This window comes from Zingiber officinale, chromosome 11B (assembly GCF_018446385.1).
Source record: "Zingiber officinale cultivar Zhangliang chromosome 11B, Zo_v1.1, whole genome shotgun sequence".
NCBI lineage: Eukaryota > Viridiplantae > Streptophyta > Magnoliopsida > Zingiberales > Zingiberaceae > Zingiber > Zingiber officinale.
The window spans coordinates 82564169-82580331 of NC_056007.1; the positions used below are offsets into that span (position 1 = coordinate 82564169).

General features: G+C 45.7%; 1 protein-coding gene across 1 annotated transcript; it reads right to left on the minus strand.

Annotated features, from left to right (window-relative positions):
- Window positions 1–15105: 15105 nt before the first annotated feature.
- Window positions 15106–15606, minus strand: LOC122034095 (protein TRACHEARY ELEMENT DIFFERENTIATION-RELATED 7A-like). Its single transcript, XM_042593223.1, has one exon. It carries the CDS (start codon window positions 15604–15606, stop codon window positions 15106–15108), a length of 501 nt encoding a protein of 166 aa, XP_042449157.1.
- Between the last annotated feature and the right edge of the window lie 557 nt (window positions 15607–16163).

The window sequence follows — 16163 nt, forward strand, 5'->3', positions numbered from 1 at the left end:
AATTCTGAACAGGTGTCCAAACATTAGAAATAATCTGTTCATACAGCTCTTGGAATACATCTTTAGCACCAAATATGGACTGCTATTCAGTTTGTTCCATTACATTCCTGCACTTCTTCAATTCCAGAATAGAACTGCTATTCAACAATAGCATACAAAATTGGCACCAACAGAATTTCAATACAAATTCCAGAACTCAGATTTACAATTCCAATTGTGCCATTCAAAACCTACACTTAAGTTTCAATCCTTTTACTTCTGTGGAACTTCGAATTTCTGCATTTAAACTTATCTTTGAACATTCAATATTCCGGCCATTAAAAAAAAATGCATCCCAACATTTAAAAACACTACACAACAATCTTAAAATTCCCAATCTCCATGAACTTTGATCATATGCAATCTCATCATACTCAAAATATTGAGCCATCATTGAACAATCAAACTCATCAAGATAATCAACCAAAACCCTCAATGAAATGGACCAAGCAAAGATTATCAAGGGTTTGATTAACAGATAAAATGAAAATGTTTAAAGAAAATTGTGGGGAAGAAATTAGAATTTATGATGGAACAAGAATGATAAGTTTCCTTTATCTCCATGCATAATATGCTATTGTGACTTTGAAAAGAAGCAAAGCAAGTTCTAGAGTTTCAATTATTGTGAGTGCATGTCACACAAATAAAATAATCGAGTGTAGGCTTAAAGTGGTCCTCACTAGGTATTTTTTTTATGCAATCATGCCTAATTGATCAAATTGAAATCCACCACCAAATTAACCAATATCATGTAAGAAAAACATCCCATCATGTCAAATGATCTAATATTGATGATCAAATTTAAGAAGCTTTTACCATCTTAAAAATATTACTAGAAAATTCCATGGAGACTTTTATTTAAATGGAATGCTATATATACTTGACAAAATGCAAAGTATGGAAGCAATTGTGTGGAAGCAAAATGCAAATATGGGAAAATGAAACTAAAGAAATGCATCAAAAGAATTTATTAACAAAGCATGAATTAAAATGCAAAATAAAGCAAAATTAGAACCAACTCCCCTTCATTCCGGTGGTCGAAGAAGATTGAGAAGAATAATCCATGCCGGAAATGGAGTAATCGTGGTTGCAATCAATTTCTTTTTATTAATCATTTTTCCAGCGAAAGTTCCTTCTGGAGGTCTAAGGCGGTTCAGTTCAAGCATCCACTCCGGGAGCTTGTATTCTCCTACAACATCATTAAAAGAAAAGTACTCCCAAATTTTGGCGCCGTTGCCGGGGAGCAACTAACTAGTAGTGTGTGTTTATTTTAAATTGATGTATTGATTGATTTTATTTGTTAGCATGTTGATTGATTTGATTGCTTATTTCTCTTTTGTATTTTCATGTTGGGTTGTTCTTGAATTATTAATTGCTTTTATTGTTCATGTTTTCATAAGATTGAAACTTTATGCTCTAGAATCTTCTAACATTGATTTGTAGTGTTGTTTTGAAAGAACAGGAGATTTCTTTAGCATGAATCCATATTTTCAGAATTTTGAAGGTGGAATGGAGAGTTATCAGTGTTTTCAGCCTGAGTATCAGTTTTACCCAAATTTGGAGCAACAAAATAGGTATGAATCATTTTCTAATGGTTTTAATGCTAATTGGGTGGATAATTCATGTTTCAGGTATGAAAGTGCACAAGAACCATTTATTGAGCCATATTCTATCTACCAGAGTTCATATGGGTTTCAAGAAGTTTCAACAAATTTTATCCCACAACCTTTTCAACAAAACGAACCCCGGAGTGGATACTCCTACTCCTACTCCTAATTTTATCCCAAAAATTAGGTTAGCGCAGCGGAAATAAAATAATAGAAACGAGAACGAGAAGATCAAACCTTAGACGCAGCGATGTAACGAGGTTCGGAGATGATACTCCTACTCCTCGGCGTGTCCGTAAGGTGGACGAAGCCTATCAATCCGTCGGTGGATGAAACCCCGGATAACCGGCTAATATGAACTCCTTTTGGGTGGAGTAACCTCACCACAAAGTCTTTGCAACAGCAAAACAGAGGAGTACAACAATAGAGGAAACAAACAAGAACAATAGAAATTGTAAACACACTTGCTTGCCTTCTCGTCGGAGTCCGTTGATGAAGCAGCAGCTTCACGGCTCTAGCAGCTAGAAAACCAGCACGAAGCTCACGCGAAGCTTCAGCAAACCGAGAGCTCAGCAAAGCTCAAATCGCAGTTAGGAGGAAGAAGCAAGAACTGTTACTGTCGAGGCCCTCGACCTCGATATCTCCAGAAGAAGCACATTAGCGGGGTCAACAAGCCTGTGCCATCGAGGCCTCGACCGGAGCCGATGTTCCTCGTGCTTGCCGCCAGGCTCTTTGCCGATCTCCCTCACACTTGCAGCCTTGAGCAGCTGTTGCTGCTGCTACCACAGGGATCGGTCGCCATCCTCCTTTCTTCTCCCGACCTCGCCGACACCACCCCATTCCGATCTCCACCGCCGACCACAGTACTTGATCGTCACCCTTTTGCGGTTGTTGTCCTGCGACCACCGCCACTAGCCATAGCCGTGGCCATGCTGCCAACCATAGTCCCATCCAAATCACTGAGTTGCTAGAACCGTCGGCACGAGCCGGCCTCGAGTCTCTCTCCAGATCTGGAGAACGAGCTACCGAGCCCTCTCTGACCTAGTCCGGAGAACGAGCTGCCGAGCCCTCTCCGACTTCGCATGCCAAGCTTCCATACTTGGACTTTTCCCGTGCCAAGCTCCCTGCTTGGACTTTTCCGTGCCAAGTCTCCATACTTGGACTTTTCCCGTGCTAAGTCTCCATACTTGGACTTTTCCCGTGCCAAGTCTCCATACTTGGGCTTTTCCGTGCCAAGTCTCCATACTTGGAATTTTCCCGTGCCAAGTCTCCATACTTGGACTTTTCCGTGCCAAGTCTCCATACTTGGACTTTTCTCGTGCCAAGCTCCCTGCTTGGACTTTTCACCAGATGTCTGGTCAACCTTGACCTATCTGGATTTCCCTTACCTGGCTTCACTTACCAGGACTTTCCAACTGCCTGGCTTCACTCACCAGGACTTTCCCTTGCCTGGCTTCACTCACCAGAACTTCCCGAATCAGGTCGACTCACCTCGGGTCAACCAGGTCAACCTTGACCAAAGATTGCACCCACAATCTCCCAAGTTTATATTCTGTCAAACATCAGAATAGAACTTTTCTATTCTCGTCAAACATCAGAATAGAACTTTTCTATTCTCGTCAAACATCAAAATACAACTCGAGTCAAGTCAACTCGAGTCAGGTCAACCAGGTCAACCTTGACCTAAGATTGCACCAACACCCCGGAGGCATGGTGTCACTGTTCCCATATCAACTCCATGATTTCCCTGCCCTTTCCATCATAAATGTCACTTCATAGGAAGCTAACATGTGTTCCACAAACTTCCCTTGATATGATGCTCAACGCACGCTTTCTGCACACGACCCGATGGTGCTGCTCTCCATTGATCTGACGACTATCGTGAGCTCCGTTGTTTCGATTGTCCGACTCAAATCTCCATGCTCCTTAAGAGTTTTGGTTTAAAAACCCTAAAGGCCTCCAACAACTGTTCATCGGCGCTTCGTCTTCCTCGACCTTTCTTTTCTGCTTGCCTCTGCTCATTCACTTTCTTCTTCGTGCATCTCCTTTGTAAATGCTTCTCCTCCCTCACCCTCTGCTCCTTCGTTCTTCGATTTGAGAATGGCTGGAGAAACGATAGTACCATGGTACGCGTATTTTCGTTCTGATTTTGATTGGAGTGACCTCAGAGCGATGCAATCTAACTTGCAACTTTTTGAAGCATACCAACTTCCCGTTCCCAGACCCAATGACCATCCTTATCCTCCTCCCACCGACTTCATGACCTTCTTCAAAGACCAACTTCTTGGCGGTCTCCGTTTTCCTATCCCTTCTTTGTTTGCCTCCTTGAGTCGGTACTTTAGTATTCCCTTATCCCAGTTCACCCCCAATGTTTTCCGCGCCATGTGTGGAATGGTCATCTTATGTCGCCTGAATGAGATTCCTTTGACTCCTCAACTTTTTCACCATTTCTATTCCCTTAAGCGATCGGAGTCGGGTGTCTTCATGGTGAAATCTAGGACCGGGTATAAATTTTTTGAGGGCATGCCGTCTTCCAATAAAGGTTGGAAATCTCGTGTCTTCTATGTCTAGTTTCCTGAGTCCGTGACTTGGCCTGTTGAGTGGCGTCCCAATCTTCCCTCTCCTTTTGAGTCGAGCGACCATCAACATTAGCCTGCCTGCTTCCTTGCTTTTGAGAAATTGGATGGAGTGCAACTTCGACTCTCCTCTTTGCTATAGGAGAGCGCATTGTATATTTTCAGGATAAACCCCATCCAGACGCCTTTAAGTGCACCTTTCGGTAAAATCACCCGACTCTCCTTTCATTTCTTCATTAACTGAGGTATTTTCGTTTGCCTGCAGAAGTCATCATGTTTCGAGCCTTCTCCCTTAGCTCCTCTACAATGCCTAGCGAAATCCTGCGAAGCAAGGCAGGGAGATTAGGTCTGATCAGGAGGTCCTTTAGGCTAGCACCTCAGCAGGGGCCTCTTCTCAATAGTCGGGGGACCCTGAGGCCCCCGAAGAGGAATCGCTTCCTATCGAGACAACTGGCGGCAAGCAAGCTTCCTCTCCAACTCCCGAGCAACACTTACACCTTTAGCACAAGAGATGATGGGTTACTCCATCAGTTCAATCTTCACCTCCCAGACCTCCTATGTCTCAGGCATCTTCCAAGACCAAAACTCCTGCCCGGGTAAGCACTTCGGCTTCACCAGAGGCTGCAGCCTCATCTCTTGTCCCTGTCCCAGTCTAGGAGCAGACAGCCTCCCGAGCAAAAGGCTAGCCCGGGACTTCTACACCTTCTGCTCATCCATCCTTGAGCCAGCAACCGCCTTCAGCTCCTGCTTCTTCTTCTCGTCCTAAGGAGCACCCCAAATGATGGTATGCCTTCACTTTTTTATTTCAACTTCCATCTCTCCAAGTGTTGGGTCCCATCCCTTCCTTCAGCACTTCTTCCAATTGCAGTCAGGTGAAACTTCATGGTGCCCTAGCTAATTCATGGAAAAGCACGGCCAACCAGATTTTGGAATGCCCCCAACTGGATCTGGCCGACCAATTCTCTCAACGGCTATTGTCGGTAAGTTTTATCTGTTTCCTCTTCATGCCCCTGGAATACCGCTAATCCTTTGTCCTTTGCAGACCTGCGTCATGGGCTTGAGCCTCACCCAGTATGTAGTCGGTCTACATCGGGAGAACGAATCCTTGAGGGCTCTAATTCAAGAGATGACGTCTCCTATGACTGCTAGTCGTGCTTTTGACCTGGCAACCATTGAGAACCTGATCCGGTCTCATTTACAGATGACAAAGGGGCAAACTTGAACTGCCAAGGGCCTGGCTCATATAGAGTCAGAGAAGGTGGAGTCCTTGAAGACCGCCCTGAAGACCAGCGAATCCAAGTTTAAATTTGAGGGGCGCGTTCAGATCCTGGATGACTTGGAGGCTAGGGACGCAGAGGTCACTACCCTCTCCTCATAGCTACGGGAGCTCCAAGAGGCACACGCCTCTCTGAAGATAGACCTAGCGGCCAAAACGGTAGATTTGTCTGCCAGCATGAATTGTGAGACTTCCCTTCAAAAGAAAGTGGATGTGGCTCAGGCCACCCTCAAGTCTGGGCTGTTGGAGATCTTAGCGACCAAGGCAGAGACAATGGCTACACGCTAGGAGTTGGCTAAGGCACGGGATGACACAGACAAGGCCAGGGGAGAGCTGAAAGACTACCAGGCAGGCAAGGACTCGCGTCTGACAACCCACAAGACCTCCTTCCTAGCTTCCAAAGATTTTGGAGCTAAGATAGGCCACCTTATTGACCAAATGCTGTATTATGGTGGCGCAGGGGCCTTGCTGCAACTGCAAGAGAAAGGCTTGCTCCAGTCGACTCCCTCTAAAAACTTCCTGGACCGAACCCGCCTTCTCAATGAGCTCCCTGACGAAGCCTTCCCTACCTTTGAATAGTCTCTGTCTCCTTATAACTGCCTTTGTTTTGTATGATGATGTAAAGTTTCAAACCTTTCTATGACTATGAACTTGAAATTTCTCTAAGATGAGGTGTAAGTGTTGTGTAAATGGCCATGTGATTAGTGCAATGTGGTGCTTAAATGTCTATTGGGCCCATCCAAGACCCTAGACATTTCACCTTGTATGCTTAAGTGACTTGTTAAATATTTGTCCCCTTTGTCAATGCCTGGTCGGCTTAGTACTCGGGCAAGCCTCAGCAAGGGTCCTCTCACCTGATCGGGCGTTAATCCTTACTGGCCACTCCATCTCCCTGAATGGGTTACGTGGTCTAAATACTCGATTGGTCACGAGCCACAGTGATTCCAGGGTCCTCTTACTTACTCGAGTAGGAATTACTGTAGCATCATCTATCCCCGGTGTTATAAAGGCTTCCAACTTCTTTTTAACACGTGTCCTTCGACCTAGCTTTTTCTGACAAGACCCTTCTTCACAATTTTTGAAGGTAATCCAAGGGCCAACATCACTTACGCGCCTACCTTTGACACCACATACATCATCTACGGAGCGTATGATTAGTGCTAATATCGAGGCATTTCTTCTAGCGTCCCTCTTGATAGCTATAAATAGTCTACTCTATGCCTCCTTTAGACTCCCTATTGTTAGCTTGAGCCCTCTGCCCTTCTCTTCTTCCTTCTGCGTTATCGCCTTCTCACATTCCTTTTTCCCTCCATGGATCCTTCAACACCTAGGCCTACTCCGGGCGTGTCAACCTTCAGCGGCGTGGATCTGGACGATCTTTGCTTCAACTATGAAGTGTCCACAACCATGCACATCATCAGACCCTCCGAGGTTCATCAACTCTCCCGACCTCCTCAGGGTTATGTAACTTTCTTCAAAGAACAGATTGTAGCTGGTCTCTGCTTTCCTATTCACTCTTTCCTCTGTAACGTGAGTCATTATTTTCGCATTCCCCTTTGTCAACTTACCCCTAATTCCATCTGGATTTTGTACGGCTTCATTCTTGTTTATGAGTTATGTGATCTCCATTGGACTCCTCGCTTGTTTCACTACTTCTTTTCCCCTCGACACCCCACCGAGGGATTTTTCGGCCTCCAGGCCCACCTCAGGACCATTCTCTTCGCTCCCTTACCCTCTTTAGGGTCGGAGTGGAAAGCAAAGTACTTCTTCCTTCGCTTTCACACTGCCATAGGCTGCCCACTAAGCGAAGGTCCGCTGTCACACCCCAGGTAGTCTCTGCCAGAAGAAATTTTGGCAGCATCTCCCTTGTACAAGTGACAATATGAAACTTCACTACATCAATCCAGATACCTCGGCCAACACGACCGGAATATATGTATAATAACATACCACACAGTTTAGTATCACAATCCACTAAAACAACGATAAGGAAAATCATCCCAAATATCTTACTCCACTACACTCATAAAACTCAAATCTTATTCCTACTCAACTACACCTACAAAACACAAATCACAACGACGCAAATAAAATCAACTCACCTCTTCTGCCGTCCAGGCAAGCATGTAGCAGAACATGTCCAAATAAACCCCCATCGACAAATAAAGGAAAAACCATACAATATCCATAGAGCAAAACCAGAACAAGTCTAAAACATAGTCTGGATAGTATAATAAGAAAACCAAAAGACTAAAGAACATCCTTGCGATCTGCAGGGGGGACTAGCGACTGGAGATCTCCGGACAACCTCAACCTAAAAATGGTAATATCAACGGGGTGAGTCAACTCCTCAGCGGGTAACTACTGACATGCATAGCAAGAAATAACAACTAATAATAAATATACGTACAATCTCCTGGATATATATATCATATGAAAAATGTAAAACAGTAAGGAGCAGGAGTATCTATACTAACGAGGACTTGGGTATAGGGATAACAAGGTCGTCAGACCGAGAGTATCATAAATCTTGTATGCATGTCAAACATATGCATCCACCAAATATGCAGCATATAAAGTGCAGCAAACACAAGCAATAAATGCATCATGCATATGATGTCATGACATGTCCTGGTCACCCCTGACGCCAGTCAACCATCTCACACACGATGGTGAGACCGAGTAGGTAGGGTTGTGACAACCGTGCACTCTGTCATCACTGCTCCTGAGTGACCGAGTGGGCGGAATGCTGTCGGAGTACACTTATCCTCCTTATCCCAAATCATAAGTGGGGGAGATCAATGCTCTCATCTCCTTGAGCCAGTCCAGAGGAGGGATCCCTGTCCTGCTACAACAATGCATCACACTACCCTTGAGTGGACCAATGGAGCCCTTGACAGAGCAACCTGTTGCAACACACCCTGCCTGATAAAAAAAACCACTAACCCATGAGTGGTTGTGTGTGCAGATCCATCTAACTGGCGATGTGCTCAACAATAATGGAGCCGACTATCGCACAACATGCAATCATGCGAGATGATACATGACACTAAGCATGACAATATCCATATATAAAATGTGTACCCTAGCATCGATGAATCAAATCCGAAGATCTAAGGTACACAGGTCAGGTATGATAAAAAAAATCTAGGTCCTGAATATAAATAAGGCATGGTATATCATTATCTTAAGGTTATATATAATCAAAGGAACATGAATGCAACAGCAGGAAATAAATACAACATGCTCAGGTAATAGATAATGACATATCGATGCAAAAATGAACATAAATATTACTAAGCATATCAATATGACATATCAAAATAGATAAGTCAAGGTACCCGCCTCCAATAAGAGGATCGTATCCGAAATAGATCGCTCATCGAGACACCGTCTCGAATCAAAGTCATGTGATATCAAACATAATGTACTTAGCTATATAGCTAAATAAAATCTCCAACCCTATTTAATAATCTTATCCTTCCTTTATATTTAAAATCCTTGAATTAAACAAATTCTAACTATTTCACCTTCCAATTAGGATTTGCAACTAGCATTATCAACCTAAACTTAATTAAATTCAAGTATAATTTATCATTATCCTTTCCTAGCTTCAAACCTGTGTATGCTACAACAATAAAACGATTCCTCTACTTCTTACCTCCACACTAAACCTCTCCTGTTGATCCTCCCAACCACCTACCCAGCTCTGTTATGGTTAACCACTTTATTAGAACACACCCAAACTCCTAAATCCAGTTTTAGGAGGGAAAACCTACCTCAAATTTGGCCGTTGTAAACCCTAGATCGGCAATGGCAACAAGCAACCAACCAGCAGTGATGCGCCTGTGGTGCTCGCGTGAGGAAAAGAGGATGTAGCTGGCAGATCGGTTTACTGGCAGTGTCTCAAGCTTCTGACGGTGATAGGAGAGATATCCCCTTGCCCTAAGCGTGCTGGTGGTGGATCGCAGCGGCGTGAGAGAAAGAGGAGACAGTGTGCTGTCTAACAAATGAAAGAGGTGACCTTGGCGACCGTCGTAAAGTGGGTTGATGTCGTGCCCAAGAGCTGATTGGTAGGGAAAGGGTGTCGTGTCAAGATCACCAACTAGCAGAATCAGGCTAAGAAGAAAAGGGGTGGCGATGAATCAAGCTAGGGCTCGGCATTGGTGAGGAGGATCCCGACGATCGTTGACTACTCAAGCAAGGAACAAGGCGACGTTCCACGAGGATTCTGAAGGAAGGAGGCGTCGGCGACTAGAATCTCCACGGTGAGGGGCGACAGATAGAGGAGGGAAACCGGCAGAGGCGAGAGGAAGCGGCGAGGCTTCCCTTGACCATCGATTTTTTTATCCACGAGGAAGTAGTAACCGTCGCATGTGGCACCGGTTACGAAAGGGAGGAGATGGTGTCGCAAGGCTTAGGGCACGGGCACGCAGGGGAGGAAACGAAGGAAAAAGAAAATAAAAGAAAGAAAAATAAAAAGAGAAATAAAAAGAAAATCAACATTTCCTCATTTAAATATGGTAGCCTAAATAGGCTTTCCCGGGGCCCAATATTTACCCCCGTAACCTACACCATATGGTCTCCGAAAAATTTCCAGAAAATTTCTAAAAATTTCGAAAAATTCCTTTATGGTGATTCGCCCATCTTCAGTATTTTACATTCTCTCTCACTAATAAAAATTTGGTCCCCAAATTTCGTTATCTATCATCAGCAAGTACTAATAACAGATAAAGAGTATAAATGTTGAATGGTAAATTTAGCCCACATACCTCAAATGAAAAGATGAGGGTATCAAGCTCGGATCGTATCCTCGAGCTCCCAGGTAGCCTCCTCGTCTGAATGATGCTACCATTTGACCTTAACCAGCCGGATAGTTTTGTTTCGCAGCTGACGCTCTTTCCGATATAGAATCCGTACCGGAACCTTCTCGTAGGTAATGTCAGGCTGAATAGGAACTGAGATATCTGTCAGCACATGTGCCGGGTCGGATACATATCTCCTCAGCATAGACACATGGAATACGTTGTGAACGCCTGCCAGGGACAGTGGTAGTGCCAAACGATAAGCTACCGCTCCAATCCTCTCCAAGATCTGGAAAGGTCCAATGTATCGCGGAGCTAGCTTACCTCTGAGGCCAAATATCTTCACCCCTTTCGTGGGTGAGACTCATAGAAAAATATGGTCGCCAGTAGAGAACTCCAGGGGTCTCCGTCTCCGATCAGCATAACTCTTCTGGCGGTCCTGCACCTCTGACATCCTCCGTCAGATAGTATGGACCAACTCTACCTCCTGCTGAGCTCTATGAGGCCCTAGCAGCTGGGCCTCCCCAACCTCCTCCCAGAGGGTGGGTATCCGACAAGGCCTACCATACAACGCTTCAAACGGTGCCCTCTGGATAGCCGAATGAAAGCTGTTGTTGTAGGAGAACTCTACCAATGGCAAATGGTCCTCCCAACTACCTCCGAAATCCAATAAACAAGACCTCAGCATGTCCTCTAGAGTTTGAATGGTCCGCTCTGACTAGCCATCAGTCTGCGGATGGAAAGCTATACTGAAATGGAGATGAGTGCCCAAGGCCTGCTGCAGACTCTGCTAGAATCGGGACGTGAACCGAGGGTCCCTATCCGAAATAATATTCAAAGGAACACCATGTAATCTGATGATCTCTCGGCAATATAGATCTGTCAATCGATCCAGGGAATCAGTCTTCCGGATCGCTAAGAAGTGCGCCAATTTGGTTAATCGATCAACGATTACCCAAATCGTGTCATGGCCTTGTCGTGTCCTAGGCAAACCCACCACAAAATCCATGGTAATGTGTTCCCATTTCCACTCAGGAATAGGAATCCGCTGAAGTAATTCAGCAGGTCTCTGGTGCTCAGCCTTCACCTGCTGACAGACAAGACATCTAGCTACGAATTCCGCGATGTCTTTCTTCATACCGTTCCACTAGTAGGAACGCCTCAAATCTCGATACATGAGGGTCCCTCCTGGGTGGATAGCAAATCATGAGCGATGAACCTCCTGAAGTAACTCCTCTCTGACCGGGTGAGATGGAGGTACGCATAATCTACCTCGGAAATATATAACACCCACATCATCTCGGGTGATCTCTGTCTGCTGCCCGGAAGCTATCTGGCTGCCAATGAACTAAAAATGCTGATCACCGGCCTGGGCCTCTTGGATCCTCGTCCTGATCGACGACTGAGCAACCATAGTAACCAAAACACTTCGCTCTGTCTGTCCCTGCTCCTCAAGGCCCAACTCGGAGAACCCTGAATCAAGTCTGTGACTGAAGCTCAGTGGCAAGCCAAAGTCCCTCTGGACTTCCTGCTGAGTGCATCGGCAATCACATTAGCTTTCCCTGGGTGATAGCTAATGGTACAATCGTAATCCTTCAAGAACTCCATCCATCTCCTCTTTCGGAGATTAAGTTCCTTCTGGGTAAAAATATATTTAAGACTCTTATGATCCGTGAGAATCTCAAAGGTAATGTCGTACAGATGATGCCGTCAAATCTTCAAAGCAAAGATGATGGTGGCTAGCTCCAGATCATGTACAGGGTAGTTCTTCTCTTGCTCCTTCAACTGACGAGAAGCATAAGAGACTACTCTATCGTGTTGCATCAGAACAGCGCCCAAATCCTGAAGAGATGTGTCAGTGTAAAGTACGAATCCATCCTCTCCAGCGGGCAAAACCAACATCGGAGCCGACACTAATCTCCGCTTTAGCTCCTGGAAGTTGGTCTCCCAGGCCTTAGACCACGTGAACTTTACACCTTTTCTGGTCAGGCGTGTCAGTGGCATAGCTATGTGGGAGAAACCCTCGACAAAATGTCTGTAATATCCTGCCAGTCCCAAGAAACTGCGGATCTCCTGTACTGATTTCGGATGCTCCCAGCTAGTGACAGCCTCGATCTTCTGAGGGTCTATTGAAATACCTCGGCTAGAGACCACATGACCCAGAAAATCGACTGAAGATAGCCAGAAGGCACACTTGCTGAACTTCGCGTATAGCTGATGTCGTCGAAGAGTCTCCAAGACTGTGCTAAGATGCTGTGCATGTTCCTCCTCAGAACGCGAGTAGATCAATATGTCATCGATAAAAATGATAACAAACTGATTAAGATATTCCAGGAAGACGCGGTTCATCAAATCCATAAATACCGCTGGAGCATTGATAAGCCCAAATGGTATTACCAAAAACTCATAATGATCGTATCTGGTATAGAAATGTTGTCTTCTGAATATCATATTCTTTGACTCTCAGCTGATGATATCCGGACCACAGATCAATCTTAGAATACACTGATGTACCTCTGAGCTGATCAAATAAATCTTCGATTCGAGGTAAGGGGTACTTATTTCTGACGGTCACTGCATTCAGCTGTCTATAATCTATGCACAACCTCAGAGTACCATTCTTTTTCTTGACAAATAAAACCGGAGAACCCCACGGAGAAGCACTAGGGCATATAAATCCCATGTCTAAAAGCTCCTGGAGTTGAACCTTCAGTTCGTTCAACTCTTTTGGTGTCATACGGTAAGGAGCTTTCGATGCCGGCGCGGTTCCCGGAATCAACTCAATAGCAAACTACACTTGCCTTCTGGGAGGCAACCCTGGTAGCTCCTCTAGAAATACATCCGGATATTCTCGGACTACTGGAACGTCGGAGAGTTGAGAACTACTGTCGTCTTCAATAGTAATCATAGATAATAGAAAACCCTCACAGCCATGTGACAGCAGCTTCTGAGCCTGAATCACCGAAATAGTCGATATGCCGTCATCTCTGATGCTAGTGAATTCCCACGAGGGTTGGTTCGGAGGTCAGAATGTGACCACCCTTGTCTGACAATCAACAGTGGCATAATATGATGACAACCAATCCATGCCAAGAATAATATCAAACTCGGCCATTTCAGTACTAGAAGATCTACCGTAAGTATCATGTTGCCAAAGTCTAATGGGCAACCTCTGACCTCCTGGGTGACGTCCAAAGTATCACCCGACGGTAGAGAGACGGTCAGTCACTGCGGTTTGAAAGTGGGTAATCTACCAATCTCCCTCATAAAGGTACGGGATATAAAAGAATATGAGCTACTAGTATCTATCAGCATATCAGCAAATAAGGCATGAATGGAAATCGTACCGCAGAAAATGGATCTGTCGGCCCGCTACGCATCCTCTCTGATGACCGCATGAATCCGTCCAGTCTCTGGCGGAGGTGGAGGTGGTAGCACTGCCAACGGCGGTTGCATCTGAGCAGGAGCCGACCACTGAGGTGGCACTGGATATTGTGCCAGAGGTGGATTTAACAGCTGCGACTGATACTGTATTGGTAGCTGGGACTGCGTCTGGTACTGAACCAGAGGCTGGGGCTGCAGATACTAGACTAAGGGCTGAGGTTGTAGCTGATATGGTGATCTCATGATAGAACTCTGTGGTACTATGTAAGCACTGGGGTGCTCCTGTCCGAGCATGCCATATGCAGCAGCTGCAGGGGGAGCTATCTTCTGCTGGCGATGCGAAGTTTGGGCTCTGTGCCCTCCTCGCTGAGTCCCTGTCTGACTGAGCTGAACTCCATGACCAGAAACTCCGGAAGTAATATGTTGAGCCTTCAATGAACAATCTCGGCTTATATGCCCAGGCAGTTTGCAATAATAGCAAACTAACTATCACAGGGTGCAGGCTGATGTGGTGTGCTCTCTGGACCCACACCGGGCGTAGTGGATGTCACTGACGGGTTGTTTCCGGGTCTGTTGAGGAGGCTGAAAACGTCCTGATGAAGACCACCTCGACTTCTGAGGCTAACCAGATGCCCCAGAAGTTCCCTGACCTGGCCGACTGCAACCACTCTGCTGCTGTCCGGTCGCCTGTGCCTACTGGATCTACCCTGATGTCTGACATGTCTGCTTCCTTTTCTTGTCCGGATACACACTTTGGTGAGCTGACTCAATCATAAGGGCTCGGTTCAGTGTCTCTATGTAAGATGAGTTCCCAAAATCGGCAAGCTTTACTTGCATATGTCCATCCAGTCTCTGAATAAACTAATACATACGGGAATTATCCTCAACAACTAGTTCTGGATAAAATCTGACCAACCAATTAAACTCAACATTGTACTCTATCACCGAGCGGTTGTTCTGCCGCGGACTCAGAAAATCCTGTCTGTGAGTCATCTGATATGCCCGTGGGAAGTAGCAACTCATAAAAGCCTCTCTGAATCTGGCCTAGGTGATGTTCTGCTCGCCTATGATGGAACGTTGCGTAACCCACCAGGTGTCGGCCTTAGAAAATCCTGTTGGTGAGTCATCTGATATGCCCGTGGGAAGTAGCGGCTCTCAAAAGCCTCTCTGAATCTGGCCCAGGTGATGTTCTACTCGCCTTGCTCGCCTATGATAGAACGCTACGTAATCCACCAGGTGTCGGCCTCATTCCGTAAATGGAAAGCAGTCAGCTCTGCTTTCTCCCACTCAGAGCAAGCCATGTAGAAGAAGGTCCGCTCCATAGTCTCAATCCAGGACTGGGCCACACTCGGATCAGTCTCTCCTCGGAATAGTGTGAATTGAATCTTCATCGACTCTGCCAATGCTGGAATCCGGGCTCATACCGCGACAATATCAGTGAAGTGCGTAGGGATCGACGCGGGAACTGGCAGAATCCCTGGAGCTGGTGGAATCCCTAGAGCTGGTGGTACAGGTAGTACCGCTGGATAGACCGGGGGAAGTACTCCCGGTGCTGCTACATAAGTTGGAGCATATACCACTAGTGGTACTGCAAGGTCGATATGAGTGGCTGCGACTGGAGGTACGGTAGGTGGTGGTACCAGAAATGGAGCAACCGTTACTGCTGGTGCGGGTGCTGGGTACACTGTAGGCACTGGGGGCGCGGGTGCCGCTGTTGCCTGGTACACGGTAGGTCCAGGTGGCGGTGGTACCGGGTACGCCGCAGGCTCTGCTGGTGGAGGTACCAGGTTTGCCACGGGTGGTACAGTGTATAATGTATGGGTGGGTACCTCTAACGAAGCCACCGGAGTCTGAGAGCCCGATGCACCCGCAGTATCATGAGTCTGTCCCTGACCGACAGGCTCAACCCCAGTAGGCATATCTGGCAAGTCTGTTGCCAGAGATTCCAAAGTCTTCTTACGTGGTCGTCCAGCACCACGTCTCATTGCAGATGCACATGTAGGTCTCCTCATATCTGTTAAGTTATAACTCAGATATTACTACAAGTAACAAAATTATAAAATTACCTTTTTACCTATTTACCGTCAGGAGATGTTCCGTCGTTGTCTAGTCCCCATATATAACCTCGGAATCCTGTACGAGAAAATCTATGAAAATCCGTACAAATCCAAACGGAATTCTGAAACATGAACATGGCGAAAATTCGTACAAATCCGAAAGTACCCAGTTTGACTCACAAACTTGGCTCTGATACCAAATAAATTGTCACACCCAAGTAGTCCCTGTCAGAAGAAATTTTGATAGCATCTTCCCTATACAGATGATAATATGAAACTTGACTACATCAATCCAGATACGTCGGCCAACACGGCCGGAACATATGTATAATAACATACCACACAGTTTAGTATCAAAATCCACTAAAACAACGATAAGGAAAATCATCCCAAATATCCTACTCCACTACACTCGTAAA